Raw genomic sequence first — 21,395 nt, 5'->3', positions numbered from 1 at the left:
CCTGCTTGTTTGGCACAGGTTAGTCAAAAACATCAATAGAATATGCCAGGAATACAATCAGAGTGAGTACTACTTACCAGCGTCCAAGGCGTCTTGCAGGATCTTTATAGCCAACCGGATGGCTTTGCACGCTGTAGACGAACCACTCTGAAGAACAGGCTCAGCAGGTATTGATGCAGTCTTCTTCCCCTTGGTCGTCTTCATGGCCTGTGGCCGAAGACTCTGAACAGGTCGCTGAGCTTCCAAGAGCTGATAGATGAGGCTAAGAAATGGCAACCGGAAACCAGATTTGAGATTGCAGACCCAACTGTATGACCTGATCGAAGATCATCCTCCCAAAGTCGAATGGGATGTGATGCATAATCATGTAGATCACCATGAATCTATTCGTCGAGATATACCCGGTGTTCACCGTAGGAGAACAGTTGCTGCAACATATCTTATGTAGCTCTCTGATGACTGGGTTCTTGATTGTTGTAGCCACTAGCTGCTTGCAGGAGTTCACCTTACCACCGGACAAAACAATGCTAGATCCTCCTCCAGGATNGATTGGGTACGTAAATGTTAAGATGTAAATATTATTTCAAAGACTTGGTGACAAGGTCGCGTGATTAGGTCTGTCTATTAGTAAACTAACTAGAATATAACCCGTGCTAGAGCACGGATTGAAATTTCNTTCAATCTTCACTGCAGGGAGATTCGCCCAAAACTCATACACCACATCCGAATCAAAAGACTCGATGTGAGAGATGGTTTGAAACAGACCGGCTTGATCAANTTTATATTGTAATTTTTATATAAAATATAATTTATGTGATTGTTTTTTTAAAATTTTTTGGCTAAAGNAGATGGTTTGAAACAGACCGGCTTGATCACTCAGCTCTCTGGCCTTATCATCAGCACCCAGAGAATAGCTAATTTCAGGGGCAAGGGTTCGTGAAGCAAAGAAACCATACCGTCGAGCTGTTTCAGCGGATGTGAATCGTTTCACATTAAAATCCTTCGAAGAGCCGCTGCGAGAAGTGGAGACGCCCTTATCCTTGGCGAGAGACTGGCGCTTGGAATCGCGGCTGTCGGCATCAGCAGTCGCCTATCGTTTGCGCAGACGAGACGAGATTCCCTGACTCGACAGAAAGGAACATCACCAGTGAGATCAACAACCAGAAATTGTGATGGCACCTCTTTTGGCGGAGAAGACAAAGAGTCACAGGTTTCGTCATCCTCATCAGTAAACGAGGGGGTGGATGTGGGATTCTCCAGAATGGGAATTGTAGTAGTCAACTCGTCACGAGGCTCGTAGACTACCATCGCCGTGGTAGGATCAACCGGAACACGAGGAGTCAGTGGTGGCAATGACGACAGTGGCGTGTGGAGTTCCTCATCCGTGCTGGAATCATAGTGGAAGCCGCTGAAGATTGATTTCATGGTGATTAGGGATTTGAGTACACTAGCAGAAGAGAAGAGAGGATAGAAGTTTAATCGACAAAGGTTTGATGTCGCAAGGATGAAGAGGAAAATGCCAAAAACCCTAGCCGCTCCTTTTATACACCCTCGTGTGTCTCAATGGGCTGTAAAGACTCGGCCCAAAACATAAAAGACAATCCTGAAAACACTCAATTAACCATTAGTGTACACCGAATCTTTTCTCTTTTTCAACTCCATAATCTTCCCTAATCATCAATTTGAATTAATGATAAGATCTTAATAACACCAAGTTCTTCTCCCTCTTTCCTAGATCTCAAACAAATCTTTAAAAAGTTCATGAACTCACACAAATTATGCACAGCCACTTACGATGACCATGGAGGGACCCAGATCAAGAAATAAACAACACATGAGCACACATTTATTTCTTTATATATATATATATATATATATATATATATATATATATTTTAACAAAAATCAGAACACTAGCCATACCTGTGTGTCATGTCAACCACCTGTTCAGAACCTTTGCTAGGAACTATCACAACCTCTTGAATTGTCGAAGATCAGAGACCTGTTACATGCGGGTAGTCTTTCACACTGAGATGCCTTCAGTCTACAATCCATCCTAACATGTTAAGGCAGCTGGAGAACATCTCTTTGAAGAGCACAACACACCCCTTTCTTTTATTATTTTTTTTAAATATTTTTTTTTTGATATTCCACTCAGACTTTTGATATCTGTTTCACCACCTTGAACTTCAGTGACATCACTTGATTTTGTCAATCACTGATTCTAGGCTTCTCATTCAACAGGACATTGATCTTGAGAATATATGTGCATGTCTCTTCACAGCTCTTTGACCTCCTTAAATCATGACAACATTTAACAGGATGGACAGACCGGCATGACAGGCAGCTATTTCCCACAACTATTTTCAGAGCGTTGATCTTCTATATATTCTAGGATTTCCATGATCTGTCCTAGCACATGTTCCTGTCTTAGACCAACACAACTCAGAGAAGGAGATTAGAGTTCACAGACACCAATAGATTTTTCAGATTTATGGCTTTGTTAAAACCCCAACGGCTTAGCATGCAAATCAGATAGTTGAAAAACAGTGCTCACATGGTCATTCTTGATCAGTTTCGCCTCAACTAGTTCACGAACAAAGTGGTGTCTAATATCAAGGTGTTCAGTTCTAGACTGTTGAACAAGATTCTTAAAGATGTTTCTTGCAGTCAAATTATCACAATGAATTATCAGAGTATAAGAATTCATACCATAGTCAAAAGACATGTGTCGCATCCACACGGGCTGTGTGCAACAGTTACCTAAGGCAACGCATTCAGCCTCAGTGGTTGAAAGGGAGACACGCTTCTGCTTCTTGCTGTGCCAAGATATCAGGTTGTTGCCCATAGGAATCTTTGATTCTTTACTCCTCCCTAACCCAAAACATTGTACCCACTCTTTGGCATAGGTGCTTTGTAACATGAAACTCCCATCAGATAATTGTTCAACTTACACTTCTTGAACGTATTTTAGCTCTCCCACCATACACGTGAACCCGAGGATGATGTCATTGACACAGATCACGTTCTCGGTGCCTCCTTAAAACCATACAGAGCTTTCTTCAGCCAATACTCATGCTCAGGATGTTGTGAGTTCTCAAAACTTTTTGGTTGCTCAACAAGGACCCGATCTTTGTTTCTCACAACACATCCGCTGGCATCACTCTTATTCCTGAAAATCCACTTTGTTGCCACTATATTGTCATTATCACGGCGTTTAGTGAGCTCCCACACATTACTCCGCTCAAGTTGCCCCAACTCATCTTGCATTGCAGCAAATCATCGTTCTTCATGAAGTGCTTCCATGGGATCCTTCTCCCCAATTGTTGAACCAAACCAGGCAAATAATTGAACAATATCAAGGTCCTGAGAGTCAGTGTCAAAAATAGCAGCCTTCTGATGACTCAGAGCAAAAACACTCTGCTGCTTTCCTGTGGTAACTCTACCCCTGAATCGCACCGATAACACAATTAGAGGAGTGATTCCGATGAACCTGAGAAGATGAAGAAAGAACATCCGATGAAAAAATGGGGCTGACCAAGTCACCATGGCTTGGAGGTTCTTGCTCTTGCTTCTCATCATTTGTTACCTGGTCCATGTTATTTAGAATATAGCAGAGACATCCAAATGCATGAAAGTAGCTTACTGTAGGAGACTTTCCTTTCCACAACTCATGAGAAGTCTTGTTGGTTCCTGAATGAACACACACTCGGTTGATGATGTAGCATGCTGTATGACCAGCTTCATCCCAGAACCAATGAGGAACCTTAATTCCATGCAACATAGCTCTTGTCATCTCCTGCAGGGTTCTGTCCTTTCGCTTCACAATTCCATTATGCTCTGGTGTTCTTGTGATAAAGTACTGATGAATAAAGCCCTGATGACCACAAAGTTGATCAGACCTATCATTCTGAACCTCTCCTTCATAATCACTATGGATAGTTTGGTTAGAGTACTTTTCACTCTTGTTGCAAGGACCACATATGAAGTGTGGTTCATCCTTCAGCTCAGGAATTCCGTACGCAGCTTCTTGATTAGCAAGCCCCATCGTTGTGCGTATATTCAAGCAACCAAGTTTCTGATGCCACAGATCGGTGTCTAACACAGTGGTTGTGTTGACGCACTGCATTGCCGATTCCCACATGTAACAGTTGTTATTAGATCTCCTTCCTCTGAACCGAACAGATCCTTTCTGATCAACTACCTCACACCCCTTCTTGGTAAAAGTGACATCCAGACCTTCATCACACAGCTGACTGATGCTTATCAAGTTTTCCCTCAAACCATTGACCAAGACAACATCCTTTAGGTGTGGTTGAGATTCACCACCAGTTGTATCCTTTCCTCGGATTATTCCTTCTCCTCCATCACAAAAAGTAACTCTCCCTTCATCGGCAGCCTCTACATGTGATAGAGCGTCAAGAGTACCAGTCATATGCCTAGAACATCCACTATCAAAGTACTACTTGACCTGATCACCCTCTCATCCTTCTTGATATCTTCAGTGGCAGTATTACAAAGTTGTTCAACGACTCACCCTTGCTATCTTCTTTTCTATCCTGAGGAATGACAACAGCCTGCATAATCTCTATTAACTGATTAAACTTAGCCTCCTCTAAGTTTAGAGACTTGACTACAACAGACCTATGTGGTTGAAGCTTGTCAGACAAACTCTCGAGAATCTTTTTCACCATTGACTCATCGTTGTATCGTTTTCCCAAAACTGCAGCCTTTTGTGCAATTCCATTCAATCTACTGCCATAGCTAGCAACAGATTCATCTTCAGTCATGTGAAGTCTCTCAAATTCTGATGCAAGATTAATCAATCTGGCGCGCCTAACACTGCTTGTGCCTTCGAACAAGATTACCAGACAGTTCCATGCCTCCTTGGCAGCCACACACCCCTGTACTAGGATGAAGATCTCCATTGGCAGAGCATTGATGATGTCTAACAATGCTTGGGAATTATATTTCGATTTTGCTTTTTCCTCAGCTGTCCATCTTTTCTTCTGCTTGGGAACAAAATCACCTTTCTTGTCCTTGATCATAGGAGATGACCAGCCATCCTCCACATCAATCCAAGCTTCCACGGCAATGCTCAAAATAGTCTGCTTCACCCTGACTTTCCATAACCCAAAACTCTCAGAGTCAAACTTCAGCAGTTTTGGTGACACAACGAAACCCAGTGATTTCTCCATACCCATGTTGCATGATCTCACCTGTTATAAAAGGATATCAGAACTTTTATCAGGTGTCTGCTCTGATACCAATTGTAAGGGTATAGAGATACACACAAGTGATAAACCCACTTGGAACCGCGCCAAACAAACGCTTCTTATTCAATCTTATACACAAACTTATGTTTCTTACAAGACTTGAACCTCAACTCACTCTCCTATCTATCTAACATAACACCCTGTGTAGATTTAAGAGAAACTAACACACTCTCCTTCTAAGCCTTTTTTATGATTGCTTGAAGGTTAAAAATCTCACAACTTTTATACCCACGAGTGCTACCTTTTCTCAGGCTAGTTGTAATGACCCGTTTCCTCGGTACCGGCAGTACATGAGAAGTGCCGATAGCGGTACGGTACCAGGGTCGGTAACGGTACGTACGTGGTACGATACCAAGGTCGGTAACGGTATGTACGCGGTACGGTACCAGGGTCGGTAACGGTACGTACACGGTACGGTACTAGGATCGGTAACGGTATGTACGCGGTACGGTACCAGGGTCGATAAAGGTACGTACATGGTATGGTACCAGGGATCGACCGACGGATCGAGCAAATGGTCGATCACATTCGAGAAGTGTTGACGAATGCTGAGAAGTGCCGATGGCGGTACGATATCTAATGCCGAGAAGTGTCGATAACGGTACGCGAATGGGACGTCATCATGACAATTTTGGTACGAACCTCAGTATCGAATGGGATGAATAAATGGGACAGAAGGACACTGACCATGAGTCTGAGGAAGGAGTTTGAGACTACCGAAGTAGTAAACAGACGTTTGAATTGAAGAAAAGGGAATCCTTGGCTTACATGGTAGATGATGCAAGCATGTAAGTTTCTGGATGAAAATAGGGAGATTTCGGTATTTAGTCTATGTGACAGTCCGAGTGGAAATGGGAGTGAAAGTCCTAGTGATAGTGATAGTGATAGTGAGAGTGATAGTAAAGTAGGACTATTCGGAAATGGTCGCATCGGTGAACGATGGATCGGGCCGATGGACAAGGATGGATCGATTAGACTATGGGCCAATGGATGGCCCAGGGACTCCGTAATCTTGCCGAGATTTAAGCCGCCTCACGGGAAAGGAAACTCGCAGAAAAGACAAAGTTAATCGGATAAGGATAGATGCAAAAAATAAGGGAAGTTAGGGGACGATAAGGCTCATCGTTTTAAGGCAGCTTAAGGCGGTTTGGTCGACCCTATATAAGGGATGGAACCCTTAGTATTTCCCTAGTATTCGTATAAACATCCGAGAGCCACCACAAGAGAAAGAGAAGAGTTTTCCATAAGAGCTTAAACCGAGAGATCCTAAGTCTAAGTCGAGAGAGGAACGGTAAGTATCCTTCCACCTTGATCCGTCGATGGTTATGGGTTTATACATCAGGTATTAACGATGTTGATCTGTCCGTGTAGAAGCGGGGATCAAATTGAGCATAGGAGACGAGTAAACTAGCACCTTTAGGTCGATACCGAAGGTGAGTGCGTGACTGTGGCTGAGTTCCATGGTTGATTCTCTTGACCCGTGGTTTATTTAATCTTGTTAATTGCTTGTCTTGGTTAATGTTTAATGTGTTCTATTGCAATATGAATGGTGGTTGGTCTAAACGACTTAGACAACTGTCCTATGTGAATTGTTTGACTTGCGTGACTTGATTGGAATATACCATGTGTTAGTTTGAGATCGTTGAACTGAGCCTAGTGAGACGGGATGACCGCTCCACTAAGCAAACATTATTTGCTTACACCTCCTTTTAATGGACGCAGAAAAGGAAATGTCCGATGATCAAGAATTTAGTGGCTGACCAGCTCGTGTGACGGAGGCAAAGGAGGAAGAGGATGGTGGCTTTGGATAGTTTTAATTATGGTGTTATTTTTCTAAGGATTGTATTGTTACCATGCATGGGATAAGGATGTTTTGCTAAGGATAATTTGAACCTAAGAATTAAAGAATGCGTATTTTTAGGTTATATTACCTGCTTTACATATTCGCTGCTAAGTCTTGTTAAACGAACGAGTAGAATTTACATAGGCCCTAAGAAAATTTTTATTGGCCTGTACGGCCATGTACGGGATTTTAGGGTCGGGGTCTTACACTAGCCCTCGTCTACTTATACTTGCATCAAAGATTTCTAACCTAAATCTTTATGCATCCTAACAAAAAGGAAACAATCTTTGTCGAATATCCATATTCCCTTATCGAGATATACTCTCAATATCTTCGAGTATATCACGATCGTTCCTTCCTTCCAAAACCAAAGGCTTGTCACCTTGTCGAACAATCTTCCTCCACCTCAGCACTCCACGCCACGTCAGCTAATCAGACCTCTGAGACTCTCTAAAGCATCGTGTCACCGACAAGCTCTGATGCACTTACAAAAAGGTCTAAGACAAAGCAAAGAAAAAACCAAAAGAAATAGCAAAAAACATCAACTCCATCAGCTTTAGCGTTCTCTTGGTTGTCCTCGTGATGGCTTCAACCGTTATTGATTGAACCTAGTTCTCTGTTACACTATTCAGTTATAATCTTGTGCTGATGATCTTTTTGATGAATATTTTAACATCTAGGAATCCTCAAGAGCGAGGCTGGTACTAATGGTCCCGGTGGGTGCTCTACTGCCTTTGAACGTATGTTCTTAGGCGAGTGCGGACCTGACCCATACACAGGTAAAAATTATTTCAAAGACTTGGTGCCAAGGTTGTGTTATTAGGTCTGTCTATTAGTAAACTAATATCACAATTCAGTTGTAATTAAGTGAGCAAAAATTGTTAGCGAGATTACAAAAATAAATTCGTTATTCATCACACTTTTTTGAGCAAAAACCTGAAAATACTGTTTTATTTATTTATGGATAATATTAGTAGATGTTCAAGTTTGTTAAAAAATTAAGATAATAACTATGAAATTTTCTTTTTAAGTAGAAAACAATTATATACCCAAGATTTAGACAGGGTGAATTGACAAAATCACCTTTCTTTTATTGGAGAGAATAAGAGAAATATTGGGTGGCCAATACATAAAAAAAGATAATTTGTCCTGTAACTTTGGAAAATAGCGTGTAACATATAAATTGAAGGCATGTAATAAAGTAGAACCCAATAACATGTTCATTTTACAGAAAAACATATGTATTTATGCTTTTCATGTCTGTAAAAAAGATAAAGATATTACGAAACAAAGCATTGAAAAGTTGAAGTATATGAGATAGTGACGCCATATTTGCTGAAACCCTAAAGTGAAGCCAAAACTCACCATCTTCGTGACAACAACATTATTATTTTTTAAACAATATATAGAAAAAGAAGAAGAAAAGAAAAGGTAAAGAAAAATTGATGATATAAAAACAGCGACGACTTTCCTTTTCTTGATAATATAATTATAAGACAAATGCATGATTATAAAATGTATAGACTTCAAAAATATATATCCTAACGAACGAGAGCCGGCAATGAAAAATTGTGGTGACATTACAAGTGGTGTGTGACTGTCCTCTGTTACCGTTAATGAGAGATGCCATTTGAATATAAGCAACAACGGTGGCTTAGTATCCTTAAGGCCCAAATCAGCTTGTTGTTGGACTCCATTTGGGGCTTTACAGCTTACAAAAACACCTACAAGACTTCTCCTAATGTACCATGTTGGTCGGCTGTTGAGGGAACCATCAAACATTGCCATTGCTACAAACATGTCTGAAATAACCTCATATAATTACCAAGTGTAACTTTTGTTTCCATTTGGTGTGAGGACATGACATGTGTGTATGTATATGTTCAAGTTTCTTTTGCTTCCAAATAAAACATCAAGGGCAAAGCTTATCACTGCTTTCGCCAAAGTATTGTAAGCTCATGTTTGTTTCTACTCTTGTGTCTTTCTGAATATATACTGAAGGTTTTTTTCGTGTTATACTAAAGCTCCCTTACCGCTCTAAGTCAATTTAATTGCTTCACATCCTTAATTTTTTTTTCAACCAAACATTTAATTAAATTAAAAAAGATTCCCAAGATTGTTTGCCCAAACAGGAGGAAAAGAGTTTACAAAAGAAATTTTAGAAATTAAAGATCTCGAAGAGAGAGCAAGACAGTCTGCTCTCACGTTGGACGTACGAGAGATCTTGATAAGAGTGAAGGAGGGGAAGGAGGGTCTGAGCGAGGAAAAATCGTCTAGCAGATTCGAAAAAGCGGGCCAATCATCAGGCGTCTAAATCATCACGACTAGCTCTGCATAATCCGTCTCAAAAACTTGACAGCCGACACCAACCACTAGAAGAGATTCCATAGCCCAAATCAGAGTTGCATCCTTAATTTTTTTTACCCTTATAAAATACGTACATTTTGATGAAACGTCATTAATGTGTAAAGAAAGGATTGGGTACGTAAATGTTAAGATGTAAATATTATTTCAAAGACTTGGTGACAAGGTCGTGTGATTAGGTCTGTCTATTAGTAAACTAATATCACAATTCAGTTGTAATTAAGTGAGCAAAAATTGTTAACAAGATTACAAAAATAAATTCATTACTCATCACGTTTTTTTGAGCAAAAATCTGAAAACACTTTTTTTATTTATTCATGGATAATATTAGTAGATGTTCAAGTTTCATGAAAAATTAAGATAATAACAATGATTTTTTTTTTTTGAAGTAGAAAACAATTATGGACCCAAGATTTAGAAAGGGTGAATTGACAAAATCGTCCTTTTTATTTTAGAATTGGAGAGAATAAGAGAAATATTGGATGGCCAATACAAAAAAAAAAAAATTTATCTTGTGATTTTGGAAAATAGCGTGTAACATATAAAATAGAAGGCGTGTAATATAGTAGAACCCAATAACATGTTCATTTTATAGAAAAACATAACGTATTTTACAAAAAAAAACATGATATTTATGTTTTTCATGTTTGTTAAAAANATGTTCAAGTTTCATGAAAAATTAAGATAATAACAATGATTTTTTTTTTGAAGTAGAAAACAATTATGGACCCAAGATTTAGAAAGGGTGAATTGACAAAATCGTCTTTTTTTATTTTAGAATTAGAGAGAATAAGAGAAATATTGGATGGCCAATACAAAAAAAAAAAAATTTATCTTGTGATTTTGGAAAATAGCGTGTAACATATAAAATAGAAGGCGTGTAATATAGTAGAACCCAATAACATGTTCATTTTATAGAAAAACATAACGTATTTTACAAAAAAAAAACATGATATTTATGTTTTTCATGTTTGTTAAAAAAAATACGAGACAAAGCATTGAAAAGTTGAAGTATATGAGATAGTGTCGCCATATTTGCTGAAACCCTAAAGTGAAGCCAAAACTCACCATCTTCGTGACAATAACATTATTATTTTTTAAACAATATATAGAAAAAGAAGAAGAAAAGAAAAGATAAAGAAAAATTGATGATATAAAAACAGCGACAACTTTCCTTTTCTTGATAATATAATTATAAGACAAATGCATGATTATAAAATATAGACTTCAAAAATATATATCCTAACGAACGAGAGCCGGCAATGAAAAATTGTGGTGACATTATGAACTGGGGAAAGAGAGGAGGGATTAAACAATTATTCATAAGTTACAAAATTTTGAATATAAATAGACCACCACACCTATGTATTTGTATCATCAACCTTAAGTGATCATACAAAGCAGACAACATTTTTTTAGCAAAAATAAAGAAATGGCAAAGAACCTTAACTGTGTCACCTTTACAGTCCTCTTGGTAGTCCTCTTGATGGCTTCCACAGGTATACATATTTACCCGAGTTTTCTAATATACTTTTTAGTTGTCTTTTAATTATCTTGTGCTGATGATCTTGATGAATATGCCATCGGGTAGAAATTTTGAAGACCGAGGCTCAAACATGCTCCACGTTCCTCGACGAGTGCGGGCCAGAACCGTTCCTAGGTACAAATGCTGATTGCTTTAACTGTTGCAAATACACATACGGAAGTCCTCCAGCATGTAAAGGGCTTGTTGAGGGAAGCGACAAACACTGTCACTGCTACCAAAATCCCTAAGGTTTTGATATAACCTCATACAGTTACCAAATTTAACATTTCTTTTCTCATTTGCTGTAAGGACAATGACATGTGATTATGTTTATGTTCCTTTTTTTTTGCTTCCAAATAAAAAATAGCAAGGGTAAAGCTTATCACTGCTTCCTTGTAAGCTCATGTCGTGTGCACTTTTGTTTCATTCTGATTACTAAATTTGTTTTATGTTTATGTTTCTCATTTCATTTCCGTCCACATTCAAAATTTTGTCGGCCGTAGAAATGATATATAAATTTTTTACCTCATCGCTGTAAATTCAGTTTTTTAAGATGCATGTTTCATGTCATCCCAATCGCATGAACTTTTTTATTTAGAACTCCTCGCATTAAGACAATGTAATTGGGTGCGCGGCATTACAAAAACATCTTGAATTTCTTCAGGAATTAAATTAGCATTTCTCTAAATTTGTCCAAGAAAAGCCTTTCAATAAAGGGACCTTTTAGAAGCTTGCATTTTCCATTTGGAGTGCAATTGTAATGCCCATACTTAGTCTTCACTGACCACTTCAGGCTCGGCTTATCATACGAGCAATAAATCCTCCATTTACATTCCCCTCCATACCACATTTATAGGATTTTTTTTGTCTTATCCCATCTATTTTGTTTAATGTTTCTTGCTTTTCTCAAAGCATAGTCCAACACAGCTGTTTTGAACACATAACCTGTATAGAATGCAGTTCCCACAACTAACTTATCTTACATTTTCTTTCTCGTTCATCTGAACTCTCTGGAATTGTATGTTGCTCAATAGATATCTCATAAACAAAGTAGATCATAAAGGTTTTTTAAAATTGCCCATAATAGGACGGCTTTGAAACTATCTTGAAACGGGTTTAGTTCGCCTTTTTTTGTCTATTTTGCTCAAAAATCTATAAAATCTTCTTTGGAGCACAAATGCTTGGAAATGGCCTTGAAGCTACTAGTATCACGTCTAATCCTCTATGGGCAAAAATACGATGTAATTAGCCTGCAACATTGGATGTGCATTTAGGGGTTACTTAGCCATGTGGTATTTTTTCGCTTATAGCTTTATGCTTTTACTTGTTAATCACACAGGAAAATTAGACTTAGCAATTATACTCAGTTGATTTGGTAGTCGAACTGCATGATTGAGTTTTCTTCTTGTATTATGTAAAAGCTTTGCTTCAGTTTATGTATCGTTTTTTTACACAATCCCCTTACCGCTTACTAATTTGCACTATATTCACTTTAGTTTTAAAAATTAAATTAAATTATTGTTAGACAGACATAAAAAGGTAATTAAGTAACGGTTATATGATAGTATGCCCCATTTTGTTGGAAAGTCGCACATAAGGAGATGCTTAAATGTCAAGAGAATCGATATAGTGTCGCCATGATTGCTGTGCTGTAATGCAGCTGAAGCCCTAAAGATTATTAATTAATGATCTAAAGAAGCCAAATCGTTTTCATTGTTGGATTGAAAAATTGCCCAGATTCGTGCTTACTCTTTCCATGACACAACAATGTCATTTTTAAACAATAGTTAGTTACAAACTAACGAAAAGAACTTATTATAAGAAATTAGTTAGAGAGATGACGAAAACAATATCTTCCTTTTGGTTGATTATTTTAAGACAGTGCATGATTAAAAAAAGGATAGACTATGAAAACAAAATGTAATGAAAAAGACAGCTATGCACAATGTGGCGACATTATGAACTAGGGATTAATCAAACAAGAGTATAACACTAGAACAAAATATAGAGTATAAATAGATCAGAGTTAATTACTAGATAGGGACTTATTTGAGGGGTATTTATAGGTTTTGCCATTTGTCCAAAAAACTTTCAAAAATGCCACTTTTTTATATCTAAGAACACAAATTTATACATGATGTTTGGGTTTATTAGATTCCAGTTTTTTTTTAGGGTATAGTTTTTGTTATGAAGTATGTGTTTTATGAAAAGAAAACTCAAAAATTTTGCATATTTAAAAATGACAAAAATGGCAAAATTGAAAATTATTGAGACATATGGCAAAAACAAAAAGATTTGGCTCAATAAATGGCATTTTGTGTAATAATCCCAAATAGATCATCACACCTATGAATTTGTATCATCAAAGTTTAAAGTTTAGTGAAAAGAAAAAAGAAGAAAAAGTGTATGGGTATAGAGATACACACAAGCGATAAACCCACTTGGAACCGTGCCAAGCAAACGCTTCTTATTCAATCTTATACACAAACTTATGTTTCTTACAAGACTTGAATCTCAGCTCACTCTCCTATCTATCTAACAAAACATCCTGTGTAGATTTAAGAGAAACTAACACACTCTCCTTCTAAGCCTTTTTTTATAATTGCTTAAGTGTACAAATCTCACAACTTTTATCTCCACGAGTGCTACCTTTTTTCAGGCTAGTCCTCATCTACTTATACTTGCATCAAAGATTTCTAACCTAAATCTTTATGCATCCTAACAAAAAGGAAACAATCTTTTTCGAATATCCTTATTCCCTTATCGAGATATACTCTCAATATCTTCGAGTATATCACGATCGCTCATTCCTTCCAAAACCAAAGGCTCGTCACCTTGTCGAACAATCTTCCTCCACCTCAGCACTCCACGCCACATCAGCTAATAAAACCTCTGAGACTCTCCACAGCATCGTGTCACCGACAGAGCTCTGATGCACTTACAATCTCCCCCTTTTTGACTGAATCTTGCCACACAAGCAACTACCACATCAAACATGAAAATACACAAACAACAACAGCCAAGACAACAACAAACCCATACCAGCAAGATATTGCACCGCTCAAAAGCACAAACGGTTAGCCGGATAAGAACTTGTTAAAAATAAATTGGATCACCAAGCAATCCAAAAACGAGTCTTAAAACAAAACACCAACAAGTCTTAAGCTTCAACAGGGAACAAAAATTAAGCAACAGAAATAAAAAAACTAAAGAACTGCTCCCCCATAGTCCAGACTCCCCCTTAAGCTTCAGAATCAAACTCATCTCCTCCTGCTTGTTTGGCACAGGTTAGTCAAAAACATCAATAGAATATGCCAGGAATACAATCAGAGTGAGTACTACTTACCAGCGTCCAAGGCGTCTTGCAGGATCTTTATAGCCAACCGGATGGCTTTGCACGCTGTAGACGAACCACTCTGAAGAACAGGCTCAGCAGGTATTGATGCAGTCTTCTTCCCCTTGGTCGTCTTCATGGCCTGTGGCCGAAGACTCTGAACAGGTCGCTGAGCTTCCAAGAGCTGATAGATGAGGCTAAGAAATGGCAACCGGAAACCAGATTTGAGATTGCAGACCCAACTGTATGACCTGATCGAAGATCATCCTCCCAAAGTCGAATGGGATGTGATGCATAATCATGTAGATCACCATGAATCAATTCATCGAGATATACCCGGTGTTCACCGTAGGAGAACAGTTGCTGCAACATATCTTATGTAGTTCTCTGATGACTGGGTTCTTGATTGTTGTAGCCACTAGCTGCTTGCAGGACTTCACCTTACCAGCAGACAAAAACAATGCTAGATCCTCCTCCAGGAAGCAGCCGTCTGCTGTCGCTGTTCGCGCACATCAACGGATTGTAGACCAAACGGAGCATTGATTCGACCCGGTGAGAATTCATACATCCAGTCACGAACAAGAACATCAACCGAATCCCCTTCAATCTTCACTGCAGGGAGATTCGCCCAAAACTCATACACCACATCCGAATCAAAAGACTCGATGTGAGAGATGGTTTGAAACAGACCGGCTTGATCAATCAGCTCTCTGGCCTTATCATCAGCACCCAGAGAATAGCTAATTTCAGGGGCAAGGGTTCGTGAAGCAAAGAAACCATACCGTCGAGCTGTTTCAGCGGATGTGAATCGTTTCACATTAAAATCCTTCGAAGAGCCGCTGCGAGAAGTGGAGACGCCCTTATCCTTGGCGAGAGACTGGCGCTTGGAATCGCGGCTGTCGGCATCAACAGTCGCCTATCGTTTGCGCAGACGAGACGAGATTCCCTGACTCGACAGAACAGTCTTGGGAACATCACCGGTGAGATCAACAACCGGAAATTGTGATGGCACCTCTTTTGGCGGAGAAGACAAAGAGTCACAGGTTTCGTCATCCTCATCAGTAAACGAGGGGGTGGATGTGGGATTCTCCGGAATGGGAATTGCAGTAGTCAACTCGTCACGAGGCTCGTAGACTACCATCGCCGTGGTAGGATCAACCGGAACACGAGGAGTCGGTGGTGGCAATGACGACAGTGGCGTGTGGAGTTCCTCATCTGTGCTGGAATCATAGTGGAAGCCGCTGAAGATTGATTTTATGGTGATTAGGGATTTGAGTGCACTAGCAGAAGAGAAGAGAGGATAGAAGTTTAATCGACAAAGGTTTGATGTCGCCAACCTAAGTTAAAAACAAATACTTATAGGCTTCAAGGTGTAGGAATTCTAGGGTTAAAAGATCGGAACTGGGTCGTAATGGTCAGTGCAGGGAGGCAGCTTTCTAGACTGTTCATGTGGGGTGTGACCAGTGTGTAATGTAGGAGGATATCGGGCATGGCTCCTTTGCCTGGTGTGGACAAGAGGCTTCCGAGCAGCCGCATGTTTTCTGGCCGGTCTGCGACATATCTTGGTAGATCAAGCGTAACTTCAAAATGGATGAACCGATGAGATTGATTGCACTAACAGATGAATCCTGACTCTTCTAGTATTTGACAGAATTCAAGATCTCTTGATTTGGATCAGGGAAGGTCTTCAAAGGATACCGAACTTCAAAAGCTTTGAAGCACAAAAACCTAGAACCAGTTTTGAAGCACAAATACATAAAATGACCTTGAAGTATCCAATATCACTTGAAATTCTCCTTGCAAATTTATTAAAATAATGCTAGAGATTGAAAAATTACGATGTTATCACAACCCATCAGTGTGTGGTGGAGACTACGTTACATCAGTGTAGACAATCCACTAGATGAGAAGATGATTGCAGCGAAATAAACAGCGAGCTTTACTAAAATAACTTATAAATGTTAAAAAATGACTAAATTGTATGTTTTTTGAGAGAAATTTAATGGCTTTTTAACTCTCTAGTTGGTGTATAAAGAAAAAATGAATTACCATTGTGCTATTAAAAGACGAAGCCACATATGAGTTTTGGTGAATACTGTTCAAAAATTTTGGAGGGAAAATTTTCTGTCCATATAATTCATTTGATGATAGACATATATTTATTCCGACAGAATTATATTAAAGTTGATAGATATAGTTGGTAGAGCTAGGTACTTTGGTAGATGTAATTGGCAGACGAATAGTAGTGATGGTAGACTGAGAAAAAGTGATAGATATTTGGTGGGTGATAGATTTATTTGGTAGATATTAGGTAAAGATAATAGAATCTCTATTATATTATTTAAGCAACCCTACTTTATGTAAGATATTATACAAAATGCCACTGTATTTTCAATACAAAAATATAATAACAGAATTTTAATATTAATTTGTTGTAACCAAAAAATGATTACCTAAAAAATAGTAATTATTAATATATTAGATTACAAGAAATCATTAATAAAATAATTTCGGAATTATTTAATAAAATAATAATAAAATAATCNATAAAAATAATAATAAAATAATTTCGAAATTATGTAATAAAATAATTAAACAGATTCTATTTATTGTTTCAGAAATTTTAGGAAACAATAACAAACTATTTAGAAAAATATAAAACTTAAATTTATTTATAAAACTAAGATTAAATACTTACATATCTAAATCATTTAATAATAACAAATATATATTAAAATTAAGATACAACATTGTTTCTATTTTTAAAATATATATATACTTATTTAAGCTATGTTGTTAAAAATTTAACCAGTTCCGATGTGACATATTACGAAAATGCTATTATATTTTAATTATTCTAATAAACAAAAAAAAGTTTAGATTTGTTTACAAAATATTAAAACTTTATTTATTGTTTCATAAATCTTAGGAAATAATAACAAACAATTTAATTGTCAAAAAATTAATTGTTTATAAATAATATTCACTATATAAACAATACTAAGTGCATAATGTTGATAATATACATAACCTAATTGTATTTTTCACCTATAAAATTAATATATAACATGTTATACCAATAAGGCAATAACTTCAATTTGTAAATTTGGCATATTAAGATCTCTAAACACGATCATATTAATTTGTAATACCAAATCACGGGTCAATACATATTTTGTTGGGTTTTTTTAGCTTTACCAAATGTATAATTAACGAATTTGGTATTGCACCAAACCAAAATAGTAGAGTATGACCTTCAGCAAAATAAAATATATGATTTTATAAAATGTATAGAATTAATAATTTTTCTACTATTATTTTGTAACAAACAAATCTAAATTTACATAAATATTTCCTCACGCTGGTAACATTATTCTACAAAATATTAACGTGTATTTATGAGTCGGGTAATAAAACGGGTAATGAGACGGGTAGCGGAACGCTCAAAAATTAAATTAATATCCGATACTGGATCATTATTCACAGATAATAAAATTATTATACCTTTCACTCGACCCTAAAGCTGCGAGTACCTTTTTTTGGGGCGGATACAAACCGAAAAACAGGTCGAATACAAATATCGGTAGTAGTTTCCAGGCCTACCTATTAGTAGTTTAATATGAATCATAACTCACCATTTAGTACTATATTATATAGTATGTAACTGAATAATACAACATAAACATATTATTAACAAATAACAAAAAAAAATTCCCCGTGCTACCAGCGCGAGTCATTATCTAGTTATGTATTATTGATAGAGATATTTGATAGATTTATTACAATGGTGACATGTTTAATTATGTCTACCAAAGTTATCGAGAGTGGCAGGTTTGTTTGACAGATTTATATATCATTATTGTAGAGATATGTACAATGAAACATTTTTTTGACATATATTATTTTTAGCGATGGTAGATATTTTGAGCATGGTAGATTTAGTTTATGACGACATATTTGTTAATGTAGTGATAGACCAAAGTCTTACTGAAATGACAAAAGTTTGGTGGATTTATATATATTGACCTGATAGAGTTATTTAATTTGTGATAGATTTATACTATTGATGTTTTAGATCAAGTAAAACATTTTAGGGAATATGTTGTGTTTTTATTTAATATTATGGTTTTAATTGATAATAACGTAACATTGTAAGACAATGTAGTGCAGTGTTTGAAAATATTTTATGTGTTTCAAAACTACGGTTTGAAGCTTACAATTCGCCAAGTTTTTTAAAAAACTTAATTAAAAAGGGTAAATTCATAATTTGCTCAGGACACCTTCTTTCCAAAAACCTAACGGCCGCCACACATTTCCTGTATTTTGTTCTTCAGATTTTTCATGTTCTTTATTTTTCTTTGTCACTTACTCACATTTCTTGTCCAAATTAAAAGCTGAAATATACCTTTCATCAATGAGTTTTAAGCCAAAATTTTAGTTATAGGAGTTTTTTTTTAACCAATTTTTTGAGCGATTTTGACTAAGTCATGGCAGCTAACCTCCGCCTCCTCGCCGCGTTAACAGCCGCCATTGCTGAATTAAATGCTAACCTCCAAATCATAAGAATATCACCTGATGTTGCAAAGAATCCAATGACGGTTTGTTGCAACGAATCATATGTTTATTCATGTCTTTTCCAAAAGAGTATGTATTAAGTAAATTGGGACATATGAACAATTAAAATGATTTGAAAATCTCCCAAAACCAGTTCAAACCTAAACATTAAAATTGACATTTTAATCGAATCCATCATCAACAAAATATAAATATTACAAAATTTATAACTAAAGCCTAAGTTAAAACAAATTTGTATAGGCTTCATTGTGTAGGAAGTCGATTTAGGGTTAAAATATCAAAACCTGGTTGTTTTGGTCAGTGCTGGGAGGCTGCTTTCTAGACTAGTCACGTGAGCTGGGACTGGTGTGTAATGTAGGGAGGATACTGGTCATGGTTCCCATGCCTGGTATGGACAAGAGGTTTACTAGCGGTTGTACTGATCGGTCTGCGACATGTCTTGGTAGGTTGAGCGTAACTTTGGAATGGCTGAACGAATCATGTGGATTACATTTAAAGGTGACTTTTGACTCTTCAAACTTTCTATAGAGTTCATGATCTTTTAATGTGGATCAACGGAAACCAAACTTCAAAAGCTTTGAAAGTGTTATGTGACGGGTTTTGCTCGACTTTTTCCATTTTGCTCAGAAACCTATAAAACTTTATTTGAAGCCCAAATACATAAAAAATGGCCTTGAAGTATCTAATAACACTTGTAATTCTCCGTGCAAACTTATTGAAAGGATACTAAAAATACGATGTGATTATCACCCATCAGTTATGTCCAGGGCAAGATAAATCTAAAAAATCCACTAAATGAGAAGAAAATTACAGCTCAATAAATATAGCCATCGATAAATCGTTAGAAATTGTCGAAGAAAGGGCTTATTCTGACGGACTTCCAACAGGTTTTATTACCTTAAGGTTCCATGTGTTTTTTTGTGGGATTCTTATGGATTTTGCCATTTCTTCACTCAAATATTATGAATGTGCCATTTTCACCTAAATTTTATAGATTTGCCATTTTTTATTTATCAAAATGTGTGTTTTTATACTTTTATTTGGCTAAAATACATAATATCAAATACTAAACTCTAAGAAAAAATGAAACCAAAAAACCTAAACATAATGTGTTAAATTGTGTTTTTAAATCTTAAAAAATGGCAAATCTAAAAAGTTTAAGGTGAAATGGCAAAACCTATAAATGCCATTGAGAAAAGTCCCTATCTAGTAATTAACTCGTTTTTTGTAGTTTATACCTTTGTCTTGTGGTAGCTATATTCCCTCCTAATGCCACTCTAATGTCAGACTTAAAGTCTACACAGATTATATGCATTAATTGAAATTTATGCTTTTCATGTTTGTAAAAGAAAATGAATAATAATTAAGTTGATCAGTACATCACGACCAAGCATTTGATAAGCGTTCCAGGCATAAAAAGCTGAAGTATACGAGATAGTGTCGCCATATTACTGAAACCCTCTACGTTTATTGATAAACTAGTGCAGCCAAAACTCACCATATTCGTGCTTACTTTATCAATGACAACAGTCAACAACATTATTATTTTTTAAACAATATTTATTTAAAAAAAAACAAATTAAAGCAAAATTGATAATATAAGATTAAACATAAGATTAAAAACATTATAGACTTCAAATATATATTCTAACGAACGAGACGGCGATGCAAAATTGTGGTGACATTATGAACTTGGGGAAAGAGAGGACTAGGGATTAAACAATTATATACAACGTCACAAAATTTTGTATAAATAGAAAACCACATCTAGCTATGGATTTGTATCATCAAACTTCAGTTTATTGAACATAAAAGGCAAAAAACAATTTATTGCAAAAATACAAGAAATGGCAAAGAACCTCAACAGTGTCAGCTTCACCACCCTCTTGATAGTCCTATTGATGGCTTCCACCGGTATATATATTTAACCAAGTTTTCTATTATGTTCTTCATTTGTCTTTTAATTATCTTGTGCTGATGAATATCTCACCGGGTAGAAATCATGAAGACCGAGGCTCAAACATGCTCCACATTCCTTGACGAGTGTGGGCCAGACCCGTTCCTAGGTACAAATGCTGATTGCTATAACTGTTGCAAATACACATACGGGAGTCCTCCAGCATGTAAAGGCCTGGTTGAGGGAAGCGACAATCATTGTCACTGCTACCAAAATCCATAAGGTTTTGAAATAACCTCGTACAGTTACCAAACGTAACATTTCTTTTCTCATTTGGTGTAAGGACATGACATGTGATTATGTTTATATTTAAGTTTCTTTTGCTTCCAAATAAAAAATCGACGGTCAAGCTCACTGCTTGCATGTAAGCTCATGTTGTGTGCACTTTTGTTTCATTCTGATTACTAAAATTGTTTTGTGTTTGTGTTTCTCATTTCATTCCTGTCTACGTTCAAAATCTTGTCGACCGAAGAAATTCAATATAAATATTTATCTCATCTGGAGGTATAAACTTGGACTGT

At 36.8% G+C, this 21,395-nt stretch overlaps 1 protein-coding gene across 1 annotated transcript; it reads left to right on the top strand.

Annotated features, from left to right (window-relative positions):
* Window positions 20,765–21,096, top strand: LOC104750378 (defensin-like protein 206). The gene is made up of 2 exons (XM_010472171.1): window positions 20,765–20,831; window positions 20,915–21,096. Exons 1-2 carry the CDS (start codon window positions 20,765–20,767, stop codon window positions 21,094–21,096), a joined length of 249 nt encoding a protein of 82 aa, XP_010470473.1.

This window comes from Camelina sativa, chromosome 2 (assembly GCF_000633955.1).
Source record: "Camelina sativa cultivar DH55 chromosome 2, Cs, whole genome shotgun sequence".
Taxonomy (NCBI): domain Eukaryota; kingdom Viridiplantae; phylum Streptophyta; class Magnoliopsida; order Brassicales; family Brassicaceae; genus Camelina; species Camelina sativa.
Note: the sequence above shows the minus strand (reverse complement) of the source record. Positions and strands in the feature narration are given on the sequence as shown.